We start from the raw sequence: 15,506 nt of genomic DNA, 5'->3' as shown, positions 1-15,506 counted from the left end.
ACAGGATTGAGGATCACTTCCACCTCAAACGGCCCAATAAACTTGGGCCCAAGCTTGCGGGAAGTCCTAGCCAGGTTCAGGTCCCGTGTGGACAACCATAGGCGGCTGACCTTCGGCGGGATCCCAGGGTTGCGCGCCGTCCGCGCATACACTTTTTTTTTAATTGTTCATACTTTGTTTGTAGCTCTTCCGCGCGGCTAACTAGGAACCGAAACTTAGCACTGACATTCTAAAATCTGAACGTTTCCGGGAGAACCGGAATGATGGGCCCGAGTGTGATCACAGCCATGGTGCGATTAATACCCGGAGTGGCATGCTACCTTGGACGCATGTTCCCAGAGTAAAACTTCCTGCCGAAGCTCGGCTGCCACAAATAGACGACCAGGAGGACACCCATCCGGTGCAGAAACGACACGTGCAGCTTCAGTGACCTTCTTTTCGATCTCCCAATGGAGCATTCCCACAATACACGATCTGGGCAAGATGGCCTCAGACTGCGCCTTATCAACTGCGGGATCGTGGCCACGTGACAATGCATCTGGCTTCTGGTGGCGAGATCCTTTGCGATAGGTGAAAGTGAAATTGAAACGGGTGAAAAACAGAGCCCACCAGGCTTGACGGGAGTTCAGGCGCTTAGCAGAGAGTATGTATTCAAGGTTCTTGTGGTCGGTGAATACGGTGAAGGGTTCCTTGGCGCCTTCCAGCCAGTGACGCTTTTCCTGAAGAGCCAAAACGATGGCCAGGAGTTCTCGGTTCCCCACGTCATAGTTGGTCTCGGCTAGCGAGAGTCTCCTGGAGAAGAAGACGGAGGGGTGGAGCCTTTGGTCGACTGGGGACCATTGTGAAAGTACCGCCCCCACTCCGGAATTTGACGCGTCGACCTCAATGACAAACAGGAGATCAGATTTAGCATGGGTAAGCACCGGGGTACTTGTAAATCTCCCCTTCAATTCTTTGAATTCTGTATCGGCGCTCTTGTTTCACCGAAACTGCATTTTACAGATCGTTAAACGAGTTAGAGGCGCTGCGACTTGAGTAATTTCTGACTAAATCTCCTATAAAAGTTGGCAAAACTAAGAAATCTCTGCAATTGCTTCATAGTGTTCGGGGTAGGCCAGTCTACAACGGTCTTAGTTTGAACCGGATCGGCCCGCAGTCCGTCCCTTTTCAATGATGAACTAAACTGTACAGATTCCACATGGAATTCACATTTCTCGGCCTTTACATACAGTCTGTTCTCCAGTAACCTCTGCAGGACCTTACGGACATATTGTCTGTGTTCCTGAATATCCTTGGAAAAGATCAAAATATCATCTAAGTTGACGAAGGAGAAAACATATACGTATTTCTGAGGACATTATTGATAAAACTCTGGAAAACTACCAGGGCGTTGGTCGGCCCGAATAGCATCACTAAATATTCAAAATGGCCAAGTGGTGTCTTGAAAGCAGTTTTCCACTCGTCTCCTTCCCCAATATGGACCAAATGGTAAGCACTGCGCAAGTCCATCTTAGAGAAAATGGTAGCAGACTGCAAGGGGGCGAAAGCGGAATCCAACAAGGCATTTAGGCTGCCATAATCCACGCAGGGTTTTAAAGTCCGGTCTTTTTTATCAATGAAAAAGAACCCTGCGCCCATTGGTGAAGTGGACGCACGAATGAGATATAATCCCTCAGTGCCTCTTGCTCAGGTTGCGACACTTGATAGAGGCGAGAGCGGAATTAGGCAAAATGTCAATGGCGCAATCATATGGTCAATGCGGCGGTAATGATTGCGTAAGGTCTTTGCTGAACACCTTCTTGAGGTTGTGATATTCATATGGCACATGATCTAAATTAATTTCCTCCCCAGGCGATACGACTGACGGCGTATTTTCAGGGACAGCGGAGCATTACAAAACAAGCTCCAATTTTTTATAGCTGGACGACCAAAAGTTAATGTCAGAGTTGTGCATCTTAAGCCAGGGCAGCCCTAATACAATAGGTGCCGCACGAGACGGCATGACAAAAAACTGCCATGTTTCAGCATGGTTACCAGAAAGACGGCGCAGCAAGGGACACGTGACAAATTTCTGCTAGGAAACGCCCATCTAGATCGGTAACCCACTTTACCTCGGTCAGCTCTTCCGTCAAGAAGCCCAAGGTTTCCACTATGTAAGGATCAATAAAACAATCATCTGCCCCAGAATCAATAAGCACAGTAACTGTTACATTGTTGCCCGGCACATACACTTCGCCCATAAGCTCGAGTCTTTTAGAGTCTGTTGAGTAACTGGAAACTCCTCCGATTGTACGGTTAGAGTAAGTAAAACCCACGTGGGAAGACTTACGGGAGAAAGGTCGGGTTGAACATGTCGCCATTCAGTGTCCCGTCTGTCCGCAATAGAAGTAGGCCCTGGACAGTACCTCCTCGGGGGTTAGCCTTCCGCCGCCAAGCTGCATGGGCGCCTCCTGCGTCATCCTGGCTGACTCGGCAGGTGGATGGCGTCCAGGTGCAGATCCCGACTCATCTGGAGGAACCCGCGGGGGCTGGAAGCTCCCGAAAACTGAACGATGACCCTCGTAGATATGTTCCCGACAACGGTCTCTTAGCCAGTTTTCCAAGCGGATAGAAAGGGCAATTAGTTCCTCCAGGCTAGCTTTGTCATCTCATGTAGCCAGTTTGTCTTTAGATGTACTCCAGGATGGAAGATGCTACGAAGTGCGCAATCTTTGAACCCACTCTCGGACGCAAGAATGCAAAAGTTGATAGAATAGTCGGCAGATGATTGGTTGCCTTCAATGTAATCTAACAACCAATCTCTGGCCTCCCTTCTCTGTACCGGGTGGTGAAACAATTGGTGAAACTCTTTGACGAAATTGGGGAGGGAAGACCGGAGCTCGGGTTTGGCGTTGCTTACACGCAGCTGCTTTGACGAGACAGAAGACTCATGATAAACGGCACCCGAGAGCTATCGGTAGCTTGGAAATCCAAGGGGGGCATCCCTCGCATGTCGCGCTGCTCAAGCTGGGCACTAAGACTCTCGCACCACTGGGCCAGCAGTGTAACAAGACCGCGGAGTTCCGTGAGCACTGCTTCCTGCTGTCCCACCAGTCAAGCCTGGCTGGTCAAAGCTTTTCTAATGTTGTCCGATTCTGCGGGATCAAAGCGCAGTCAAACCCATCCCACCCTGAGAATACTGTCCCCTCTGTCAGTCTGGTCAGAAAATGGCAACACAGATGCCACCAAATAGGAATCATGAGCTTCCATATCATTCAGGATTTTAATTGGAACTCTCAGCTCACTGCCTACCATAGACACAAAATTATCCCTAATAAACGGCACATACACATCCAAAACATCGGGCTCATAGACATCGGAAACGGGAGTCACACTGCAGGTAGCAATGGGCGCTGCTGTCTTATGTAGCAGCTCAAACTCATCTGCCATCATAGCAGCCTGGGATACAGTCCTGTTATTTTTCTCATTCACCAAGGCTGCAATGCACGATGGAAGCACGTTCCTAAACTGCTCTAAAATCAACTCATAAATCATCAAAAGTTGTGACATCGAGAGTAGTCATCCAACGTCTAAAATGCATCGACAAATCTCTGGCAAACTCCACAAACGCCTGGGCAGAACGTCGCTCCCATGACCTAAATCGCTCCCTGAACGCCTCCGGAATAAGTTTGCATGCTTTCAGGACAGCCGCCTTAACCTTCTCATAACTACAGCTGTCCTCGGCGCTCAATGACGAATATATCTCCTGCGCTTTGCCTGTCAGGCAACATCAGCGCCACAGTCTGAATCATGCCAACCTCTATCTTTTGCCAATCGGTCAAACAAGACGAAAAAAACCAATCCGTGTCTCAGTCATTAAATTGTGGCAATACACGCAAATTATGTCAAAAGAATGACAATGATCTTTCCCATCACCGTGTCACTCACTTGTTTTTGCATTCCGAGACAGACGATTCAACTCAAATTCCAACCGAACCCTCTCTTTCTCTTTCTTCTGTCGGATCCGCTCTATTTCAATCTGCTTTTTAATTTGTAAATCATGATTTAATTGGTCATGCCGTAGCTGTAACTGGAGAAGCTATTTTTGTTGCTCAAACGTTAAACCCTTAGTTTGCACAGAAAACGACAAGATAGGAGGGGTCTGTTCCTGATCTATGGCCAAAATACCCATCTCCGCCAATCTTGTTTTAACATCATTTTAACATTTTCTTTTAACCGTATATCACCCAAACTAATACTATAATGTTCAGGAAGCCTCACCAACTGGTCTTTCTTACACTTTCTCCAAATTCTACTCAGATGGGACAGCAATGAATGACTCAACTTCTGTCATTTTAACACTTTATTTAAACCAACAACAGCAAAAACTATTTTACCTGTGAACAGGACTTGTCAGGCAACACCAGGCCACTGTACGTGAGCAGTCGAAGGATCACCCCGAGCCAATTAAAGTTCTCCCACTATTCTAACAAAAAAAGAGCCCCACTATCCAACTCCTCCAAAGTCTTCATGCAACCACTAGCGGCGAGTATTTATGCACTATTGACCGCTGGCCCAGTTGAGCGACTAGCACGTTAGCCACCCTTCCGAAACCACAGACATGCTCCCAAGCAAAGTCTCAACCGCTCTCATCACAACACTATCATGCCCCACGCAACGAACCCAAAGGGGAACGCTGCTACAGCCTACCAGGGAAAACTCCACATTACTATGAATTGAAAGCACACGATGATTACTAAATGTTACCTGTTCCTCCTCTTACACCAGTAATTGATACCACTGCCGGTGTTCCATGCCACCGGATGGGAACAACAAACAAAATAACACTAAGCAAAAGCGGACTAATTGAACAAATCACGCACCACAAGTAATTAATACTTGAAACAAGAAAATGTAGTTCGTGCAAACAAAAACGGGAATAATATCCTGGACGAGCCCCCACTTTGTCATAACCTGGCTTTATGGCCATGACAACCAATAGGAGGACACCGCTTTTAAAAACAAATCCAAGCAATTTAATATACCATATTTTCCGGACTATACGTCGCTCCGGAGTACAAGTCGCACCAGCCATAAAATGCACAATAAAGAAGGAAAAAAATATAAGTCGCACTCGACTATAAGTCGCATTTCAGGAGGAAATGTATTTGATAAAATCCAAGACCAAGAACAGACATCCATCCATCCATTATCTATACCGCTTATCCTCACAAGGGTCGCGGGCGTGCTGGAGCCTATCCCGGCTGTCTTCGGGCAGTAGACGGGGGACACCCTGAATCGGTTGCAAGAACAGACATGTCATTTAAATTTAAATGATGAACAATTTAAAATAAAAATAGAATAGAGGCAACAACAGGCTGAATGGTATGCTTACGTTACATTATACAAGGCCCCCACCACCCCCTCTCGGAAGCCAAGTTGTCGCTGTCGCGTAACGCAAATAAATGTGTCCATATAAATCAAATTAATAAAATTGTGCGCTTAGTACACATCATTTCCACCGAGCTTCGATGGTAACATTTAGCTAACATCCACACATGTAGGATTACAAGAAAGTTACGGTAAGATAACTTTAAACTCACCAAAATGGTCGTAGATTCATTAAATAAGTCTTTTATTTATCGCTGACCATGTACAATGTTTTCAAGTCTCCAAAAGTATTTTTGTATTTGGTCGTAATTATCTCTTCGTTCGTCTCCTCCGCTCCGTGCGTGTGCGTGTGTCTATGTGTGTGTGTGTGTGTGGGGGTGTGCGGGTGTGTGTGTGTGTGTGTGTGGCTGGCTGATGATGCAATACCACAGCCAAGCACGGCGCATTTAAAGGAACAGTACACTATTTTGTATAGATGGATTGATAGACAGTCAAATTGTGTTTTTATCATACTATTTTAATTACTTATTCAACAAAATATTAGATTTTAACCGTTTAAATTTTTCATGCATTTTAATAGCTTTTAGGATTTATCTTTGTTTCTTTATGTGGGTTAAAATAACATGTGAAATGATATACAGGTAATAATGTGTTAATAATTTCACACATAAGTCGCTCGAGAGTATAAATCGCACCCCCGGCCAAACTATGGAAAAAAAACGCGATTTATAGTCCGGAAAATACGGTAATTGGAGGCATGTACAACAAAAAGTAACAAAAGAAACTAAACAAAAGGCGAAGAAAGGTGTTCACTCGTCAGGAGCAGAGCCCGCCACGTCACTGAAGTCAGATATGTATATATAGGAGCAGCATGGAGTGACCAGCCAGGTGTTTCACATTTCCCTGATTGTCACTGATGACACAGCACCTCAGAAAGAACAGATGTCACCAGCTGCCATAATCTTACTAGGTCTTACTCCCTACACGGGCGTCACAACTCCATCAACATTTCCAAGCCTTTTTTTAATACAGTACATGTAGTATAGGGACCATTCATGAATTCACCTATTCACGTTTTTTTCTAAACAATCTACCCTCAGCTATTTGCTGAAAAAGTCACATATTGGCACATATTTGTCATAAGATGCCAAAAGATGACGCTATAGCGCTGGCTAATAGGAAATAGGACCTTGAATGTAATTACATTAGTTTCTATTAACTCTTTAAATAGAAAAGATTTTAGGCGTATAGATTCAAATGCTATTATCCAATTACTGTAATATGAGAAAAATAATTTCAAGTAAGGCCCGATGACGACGCACCCGCTCCTCCTCCCAAGAATTTCCCTCTTTTAGCTGATTGGTATCTCTTCCGGCCCTGATGGTGATGGCTAATCAATAAATCAACGTTTTTATTTTAATGCCGCTGGGCTGCAAGGGGGGTTTTAAAATAATTTATAGAGATTAACAGTACTCAATATGGTGTCTATTTGATAGCATTTACATCTTACTTTTTTCCTGCTAAAGTCTCATTCTAATTCCCTTTTCACTTCATATGTCAGGCTTTTAATCCCAGTTGGATGTTGTCACTTAAAATCGTCTAGAGCAATTAGTTCAATTAGTTTAAACTTTGCATCACACATTGTTGTTATGACTATTAGCCTAATCATTGCCATTATTATTACTGTTAGTAGTATAAATACACAAAACTTTAGGAATAGTACTACATACTCATTTTAAACTGCAGTACATTGCTAATCAACATTGCACTGATATTCAGGTATCCAATAAAATAATCTCTCTCTTGTTTTTATATATATATATATATATATATATATATATATATATATATATATATATATATATATATATATATATATATATATATCCACCATTTTTTTAGGTGTGAGGGGGGGGGATTATGTCTAATCACCGACAGAGGGGTGCGCCACAGAAGAATCTTGCCAAGAGTATAACACTGGTTTGGGCCAGCCCTGTGGTGGGTCTTGGTTCTTATCAGTAGATATTTAAATTTGGCTTTTTTTAGCAGGCCAATATTATATTTTCTTCATTTGGAACATAATTACATAATTGTTGCAATGTCCAGCTGCATGTTGACATGGCTTTTATGGATTTTTTTTTTGTGCACTGTGAGTACCCGCAAGTGATCTAATCATGTCCATCAAGATTTTACAAGCATAGAGCTTTGGTACCGAGGCTGAGTGAGGCCTTTGAATGTTAAATACGTCACGAGTCCTGTTGAGGAATTTAGATCACTGAGGTGACTTAGAAGCAAATGTAATACTTGAGTCATGTGAAATACCATGAGATAAAAATTATACAGTAATACTGTACACATAATGCATCATTTCTGATGAGTGGTGGAAATTTGTTTCCCCTGCAGGGTGTCTGCTTTCTCCCTTAAAGTTCAGGTGAGGACCCTGGTGATCTGCAAGGAACTCACTATAACACCACACTCAGAGGAGCCGGTTGAGGTGGACAAATACTCAGGCTGACAAAATTGTGTTTGCAAGCTGCAAAGTACAAGCTGCAGGTGATCCGTTTTAGTGACCGGCATTGATCGACATATGTCGGTCACATACTTTTCCAAGGAAATCAGCCGATCACGATCAGTGGACGAGCAATCGGAGTACCACAAGTGGCTAGGCACAAGTAATTCATGGCATTAATATTTAATTGCCAGCTCCATGCCTTATACGAGTGGAAGAAAATGGATGGGTGGAAATACTGTTGCCCAGCTGTAGATGCTTCGAATAAAAATTATTTGGCACACTCCAGATGAAAAAAAAATCCACAAAAGCTGTCAAGGACAACATCTTTAGAGGAGTAACTAGAAACTGTAACAGCAACAAAAAAGCAATTGTTTTTATTATCACAACACTTATGTGTAACGGGTGAAAGCATGGTTACAATGGTAGATTTATTTTGGTCACACCTACACTGACATTTTTCGCATTCCTAAATGTTATTAATGTGAACAAGGAAATGGACACAAGGGACCTAATGCACCACTTAATTCCCTCCTGCATATATATTGTTTTTATTTCTATTAATACTGGTTATTATTTCATGTCCATTAGCATTTTAGGTGAATATGGCAAAAGCACAAGATGAAAATGCAATAGGACGGGCCTTCATATATCAAGAAGCACCTGCATATTTTTGATATTCAATCCTTAAATAGAGGTGACAGTGGAGTGATGTCAGTCTGAGTACTCTCATGAGCACAATGTGAGTAGGATCTATGATAGGAAATCCTAACCAAATCCAATTTTCAGCCTTTGCCATGCACTTTTGAGAACACAGCATACCATATTAAACACAAAAGGCATGCCTCATAATCCACCTTCCACCCTGCACCCTGCTCCTCTTCAGCAGAATGTCAACCTGCATTAACTTGCATTGACTCATAAAGTGACTGCTAAAAATAAGACATTAGAAGACAAAGGGAAATGTAGGAATTGTTTACAGGAAGGAGAAGACAAACCACTATAACCTAATACCCTCTTCTAATTGTCTGTCACAACTAGGCAGAGCTCAAACTGAGAATTGAGCCCTGCAGCATTACTCAGTACATTTACATGCACAAAACAAAACCAAGCTATTCTAAATACCTTCATCTGACCATATAACACTTGATAGACTAAAACACCAAGGCTGCTGGGAAAAAACACAGGGAAATTCTGATTCAGGTGGGTTTTTTTTTAATTGTCTGTTTCTTTTCTAAGTCATTGGTTGATTTTGGCAAACCAATCTTAGGGAAATGTCTTTTGCGTTAAAAAAAATAAAAACTCTGAAAGTAGGATGCCACATTAACTAACTCCGTTGGCCAATTATTATCATTTTTGATTACCTCGCTCATGCTGTTACCAGTGAGTGCTTTCTCCTTTGTCAGTCTAATAAAGAGCAAAACAATAACATCAGTAACAACAAGATACAGTGCCGGTAGCCTACTTTGCCTCACATGATACACCGAGCCAGGTTACACAACATGAGAAGCACAGCACACACTTTCCGCTGATCTGTGACAAGCGCTTTCTAACACTTTCTTTAGTAATTTCCCTTTTCTTAGGAGCCATTCTGACTGCGGGTTTTTGTGTTTTATTATAAATAAATAAAAAATTGCCACAATCCAACTGAGTTCCTGCTTCGGAGTCCTTTCTGATTCCGGATTACTCCGGAATCATAACATACTGGGCCTGACAGCAGAGCTCTTATCAAAAGGCACATTTAGTGGTAGAGGAAGGTGAAGTGTAAATGAATACCACATAAGTCGTACTTACATAAAAATTACTGCAAGTTTGACGCCCACTTATGAACTTGGGTTGACTCAATGCAGAGGAGGAAGATTAAAACATGAAAAAAAGAAAAGGAAGAATGACTCCTGCCATAATATTTTATAAATGACAAAAACATGATTGGCAAAGGCACCTTTTTGGAAGGACATTCAAATATTGTCAAAACGTTTGGCACTTCCAGCTTTAATCATTGTAGAGTTGTGAGAGAAATGCACTTTAGAATTTAGATTCGACTAAGAGTTGGACATCTATCCATTATCTATACCGCTTGTCCTCACAAGGGTCGCGGGCGTGCTGGAGCTTATCCCAGCTGTCATCGGGCAGTAGGCGTGGTATCCCCTGAATAGGTTGCCAGCCAATCGCAGGGCACACAGTTAGAGTTAGACAAACAAAACAAATATCCCGCAAATGGGTCAGTGGTGCTTTTACAAATAGCACATTAAAATGGGCCATGAATGCTGTCTTGTCTTCATTTGGGGAAGAAAAACTGATATCACGTGGATATCACAATCCATGTTTAGAAGCTTGACTTCATTAGTATTGTAACAAGACGGCAAAACATGCCTATGACCACATAGATTCAGAAACACATTGCCCCTTTACAAAAAAAAATAAATATCTTGTTGATTGCAAGAATAGAAATGCTGGTTATTTCATTGCTATTCACAGTGCATAATCCTTGCAATTTGTGGCATTGTCAAAACAAGTGAGGGAACGGAGCCGACATGCATGGTATCCATAAAGTCTTGTTTACAATTTAATAAATCACAGTTGATTCTAATAAAGCCATACATCCACGACCAATTGCTTCAGTACGTGACATGAGACTAATAAATATGATTGACATATAAAGTTTACTCTACTGTGTGACGAAGCAAGCTATTCATTGACATGTTAATGACGAACAATAACACAAAAGAAACAACTCATACGTACTCTAGTAGCGGCCAATTTGTAAACTTTGTGGGCACCTTGTATATGCTGTTCATAAGAATGATAATAATCATCACAAGAGAACTCTGTTGAACCTACTTCATATATAAAATGTAAACACAACAATCTCACAAATAAGAAGCATCTGAAGGCAGCCACCGCAGTAAAGTTGATTTAGAGTTATGTTGTTAATCCAATTAATTTGGAGCCTTTTAGCCATACCTTGTAAAAATGAAGTCATCGGGGGCTTTTCGATGTACTTATTTAGAAAAACTGAATTAAAGTACTAGAATGCAAAAGTGGATAAATTGTGAATTTATTAACCCATTGTAGTCTATTTCCCATGTTATTAGATTATCTATTCTAGTCATACGCTTATCAACACTACACAGTGTTTGGTTGTAAATATTGCAAATCAGGATCACAATGCTGTGTTTTATTCTCCGCCTTTACTTCAGTGAGCACTTCATTTGACTATTCATAATAAGTCACTCTCCACTGATCGCTTTCCAATGTTTCAACCTGGTTTCTGCAACGCAACAGTAGATTGTTTTGACTCACAATATTATATCTAAAGAGATCATCTCATTGGACAATCCAATGAGATCCAATAAAACACTTCTATTAAAATGTAGACCTAGACAAAGTTAATAATGCTTTGTTTTGATGAAGGGGCATCAATTTAACAATTCTTAAAAAACAATCTCCTCAAATTTTGCTGACCTCAGAAGCATGTTTTGAGGTGTTTAGGCGAAGCAGAGTAGCCAGAAAAGGAGTCCATGCAAACTTCACACACAAATGTGAACTCAGATACTCTGACTTTGAGGCAAATTTCAATTACTATTCCACCCTGCTGCCCATTTACAACTTTATCATGTTCATTTGTTCTTCAAACTGTCTCTGTCAAAGTAATATCTAGTTTGCTACTTATCTTTAGCTTGCATGGCAATCTCCTGAGAGCCTCAGCTGTCAAGTACAGTGGCCTTTAAATGTTAAAAAATAAACTCCCAGTCCAGGCTCTCACACTAACACCAGAATCAGTCGTAAATGTAATATTGATTATTTGCATCGTTTCTTTCCATGTAATTGGCTGGCAACTTGTCCAATGTATACTCTGCCTCTCACCCCAAATCAGCTGGGATAGGCTCCAACTCATCTGTTACCATAGTGAGCATAAGCAATATAGAAAATGGATTGAATCATTTCTACTATAAAAGGTACACCCTAGAATAGTGTTGGAGGTTTTTTTTGTTTAGTTCTATTTAGATTTTTAATTGAACCATCCATTTGTTATACAACTTGTTCAACTTCTCACTAAAGCCATGGGTGAGCTGGCACATATCCCTGCTGATTTTGAGCCAGAGGCGGGGTACGCCGCGCACTGGCTGCAAGTCAATCAATCACAGGACACGTACTACAGACAAACAACCATTCACACACACATTCACAGCTTAAGGCTGTTCAGAGTGTTCAGTTGACCTAATATGCATGTTTTTGGAATGTAGGGTTACAAATTCATGTCCGTATTGTACCGTAATTGTACATTCTGTATGTATGCTTTGTATTCATACATATTGGTGCTGAGCACCTTTGCATTTCAAATCTTAGATAGCAGATAGGCATCACTGCAAACATCAGTATACTGTCTTCATCGGGACTGGATTTTACAGATCTGGTCAACTAATTAGATTAGTACCTAATGTCTGTGCATATATATTCGGGCTGGACAGGGGCTGGAGAAAAGAGAGATATTTGAGTTTTCAAGATGGAAATATAGTCACTTTGGGTTTATATAGTCAGTTTGGAGTTTAGGTCAGCTAAAAATAAAACTATTATGGTTTGTTGCACACTCTGTGCTGTAGACAAAGTGGTTTCTATAGTTTTAATAGCAGTACGTAATATATATATATATATATATATATATATATATATATATATATATATATATAATGGAATGGCAGTGCAGTATGCATTCAAGTTTAAACAAAAAGCCCCACCAAATTGTGAATGTTGAATGTTCCATTACAACTTTAATAGAAAACAAACTTTTCTGTTAAAATATCTCTGTTTAAAATGCAATTCAATTAAGTGGCAATAATGAGTGTTATTTTTATGCTAAGGAGTGTTGTCTGTGGTATCTGCTGAATGCAAATACTAGAATAACTTTTCAAAATAACTTTTACAAATTAAGTAATTAGTAAAGAAGGTTACTTTTTACAGTAAGTAATCACTAATTAACTTACCTTTTCACGGCAACTGTGTCAACACTGGTTTTGACACTTTTACAAACCGTTTTGGATGATTGCGTTCATTGAAGTGTGACTAAATCCTTCCCCAAAACGCCATGGCCAACATACCCACGGGGGTGTTTAGTTCGTGATGTTCTAAGTATACATCATGTATCATTAAGTCTAAGTGTGTGAGGCTGCTGGGGGGCCAATCTCGTTCTGCTCGATAATGAACTCAGACTGTGAGCACAACATCCCCGGGCTGCATGTGCTGACCTTTGATGTGCTCGTTGACGACGCTCTCCAGCTTGTCCAGCCTCTCCATTATCCTCAGGGTCTCTCCTTTGCTGTCCTCCTCTAACTTTCTCTCCGCCTCGCCGCCCGTCCCCGCAACTTTAGGACCGCTGTTCGCCACGAAGTTGGTAATCCAGCCGACGTAGAGGAGACACACGATGTTGGTCATGCCGCTCAGTATCACGCATGTCGACACCAAAGTTTTAGTCCTCCTGGTGCACAGCATCGCGACATCCCTCCCTCGGTGGGCTCCTATAATTCCTCTCCCCCCTGTGTCCGAGGCGCGCAGGCGAAAGACGCAAAGATGAAGAGTCACAAGTCCTCCTCCGCTGTCGCGAGTCCCGTGCCAGACATGTTTCAATTTTGCCTTGCCCGACCAACCTTAATTTCACAGTCGAAATAACATAAATTCCTCTGATAGCACGAACGACAGAGTGCTAGTCGTTGGCTGAGCAGCCAGCAAGTCAAACTGTGCAAGCCGTTGCAAAGCCGCTGACGATCTCTCTCTAATCCTCCAGTCCAATAGCAGGGGAGGAGGCGGGCACAGCTGGAGCACAAGGTAAAGGGAGGTGGGGGAGTGGGCAACAGGAGGATGCTCAAGTGCATCCACATAAACGTTGGAAAGGCACAAGTGAAGTTCTTATGGAAACGCTTCTCATAATTCTATGCAACAAATGACTAGTTTGAATGGGGGGAGGGAATTTATCCTGTTCTTTTAAGGTTAAGAGTGTAATTTCTGGAACAATTTTTTTTATAGTGCTTGAACTCTAGAAATACAAGTTCCTGTTAGTTAAACATGTCGTCTGTAATATGTTTTAAAAAGAACATCTGTCACCCCTAAAAGGTAAACGCACTGAATAGTCACCAATAGCCGAGAATGTGTTATGACTGTTTTTTTACGTGTTATATCAGTTGCTCTGCAGATCTTATGGTAGTTTTATTCTTTGTCCTTTATGATGTCATAGGCCTGAAGTCTTACAGTTTAAAAGTTTGAGTTACACCCTGACACATTGTCAGTACGTCAACCCTTCTTTGAGTGAGGATGCAAACTCTCTTCCACTCCTGATCTCTGTTGTTACTGTTAGGCTTCAGCGATTAAAAAAAATAGCCACATGTGCCGGGCAGGCCAGAAGCAGTGAAAAACAGGCCAAGAGTTCACAACAGAAATTTTAATGAGAACCTGGATTCATATACTAGTCGAGTGCATGAGTGTCCTGAGTCCAGAGGAGGAGGTTGGAGCCAAGAGAAAGTCCAAGGGGTGGTTCCACTGGAGAGCAGACAAGGAGCGAAGATGAGGCCGGGGACACTGGTTGTAGCACGGAGGAAGTCTAGGGGTGAGAGGATAGGAAATAGTTAACAGTTGATCAAGTATTACAAGGTCTGCAGGAATAACGAAGTTGAACAGCATAAACTTGAGATTCAAACTTGAGACAGCTTCAAACTAACCACAATGGTCAACGTTCAAGCACTGGTTACGTGTCCTCTGCTGGCTTTTGAAGGCAGCCGTCTTGATTGAAGGCGGCTGCAGCTGGGTTGATTAGAATTCTCCCCACCTGTGCTGGCTGAAGCAGAAGCCTGTCTCAGCGTTGAGGAGGAGGGGCAGGAATCCTTGCCGTGGCGTGGCATAACAGTTACTTTGTATTTTTGTTGATAAAGACTTTTTACTCTTCAACTTCCGTGTCATATCTGCATATGGGTCCAAATCCCGAGTCTCAAATGACAGAATGACCCTTATTGCATTAATGACGTCCATGGCAGCAATAGGCTATGGTGATTTTTGCATAAACCTGACTACATGGTGAAATAATACATTGGGTGCTGTTTTTTTTTTTTTAATTCACATTTGTAGTTTATTTGAAAGGGACAATGCACAATAAAGAACACTGGTATGATACCCGTGTATTGTGTGCCGAAGTTAGCATTTACGATTTAAACATCTTTGCCAGAAAATAGTTTAGAGTATGCATTGGTTGGTAATTGTACTAGGTAATACTAGGGTCATCTCCTGTTTGGATAAGGATTGAAGTTCCAAAGGGATTTCATTTGAAGTCAAGGTAAGATTAACAAATTGTGACACTGTGGCCCAGCTTTAATATTAGCCACCAATTTCAGGAAGAGCAGCTCCAAGTTATTTGAGCCAGCTCTTATTCTGGGATTAAATTCCCTGTAAAGGGAAAAGAAATACTGGACTCTCTCTCTCTATCTCTATCTCTCTCTATATATATATATATATATATATATATATATATATATATATATATATATGTGTGTTTGCGTGTGTGTGTGTGTAATTGTATGTGTAAATGTATGTGTAAATAGGTATATATTAGGGGTGGGAATCTATGGGTACCTCACGATTCGAT

General features: G+C 41.7%; 1 protein-coding gene across 3 annotated transcripts in view; it reads right to left on the bottom strand.

Moving 5' to 3' along the window:
* Positions 1–13,638, bottom strand: part of LOC147148195 (polypeptide N-acetylgalactosaminyltransferase 18-like) — a 177,000-nt gene extending 163,362 nt beyond the window's left edge. For all 3 annotated transcript variants that reach the window (XM_086028477.1, XM_086028479.1, XM_086028478.1), the window contains exon 1: positions 13,126–13,638. In XM_086028477.1, the coding sequence (XP_085884603.1) occupies positions 13,126–13,369 (244 nt within the window). In that variant the 5' untranslated portion in view covers positions 13,370–13,638. The remainder of the gene's footprint in view (positions 1–13,125) is intronic.
* Positions 13,639–15,506: the final 1,868 nt, after the last annotated feature.

Source organism: Filicampus tigris, chromosome 4, assembly GCF_054856515.1.
Source record: "Filicampus tigris isolate MCC_2025a chromosome 4, RoL_Ftig_1.0, whole genome shotgun sequence".
Taxonomy (NCBI): domain Eukaryota; kingdom Metazoa; phylum Chordata; class Actinopteri; order Syngnathiformes; family Syngnathidae; genus Filicampus; species Filicampus tigris.
Note: the sequence above shows the minus strand (reverse complement) of the source record. Positions and strands in the feature narration are given on the sequence as shown.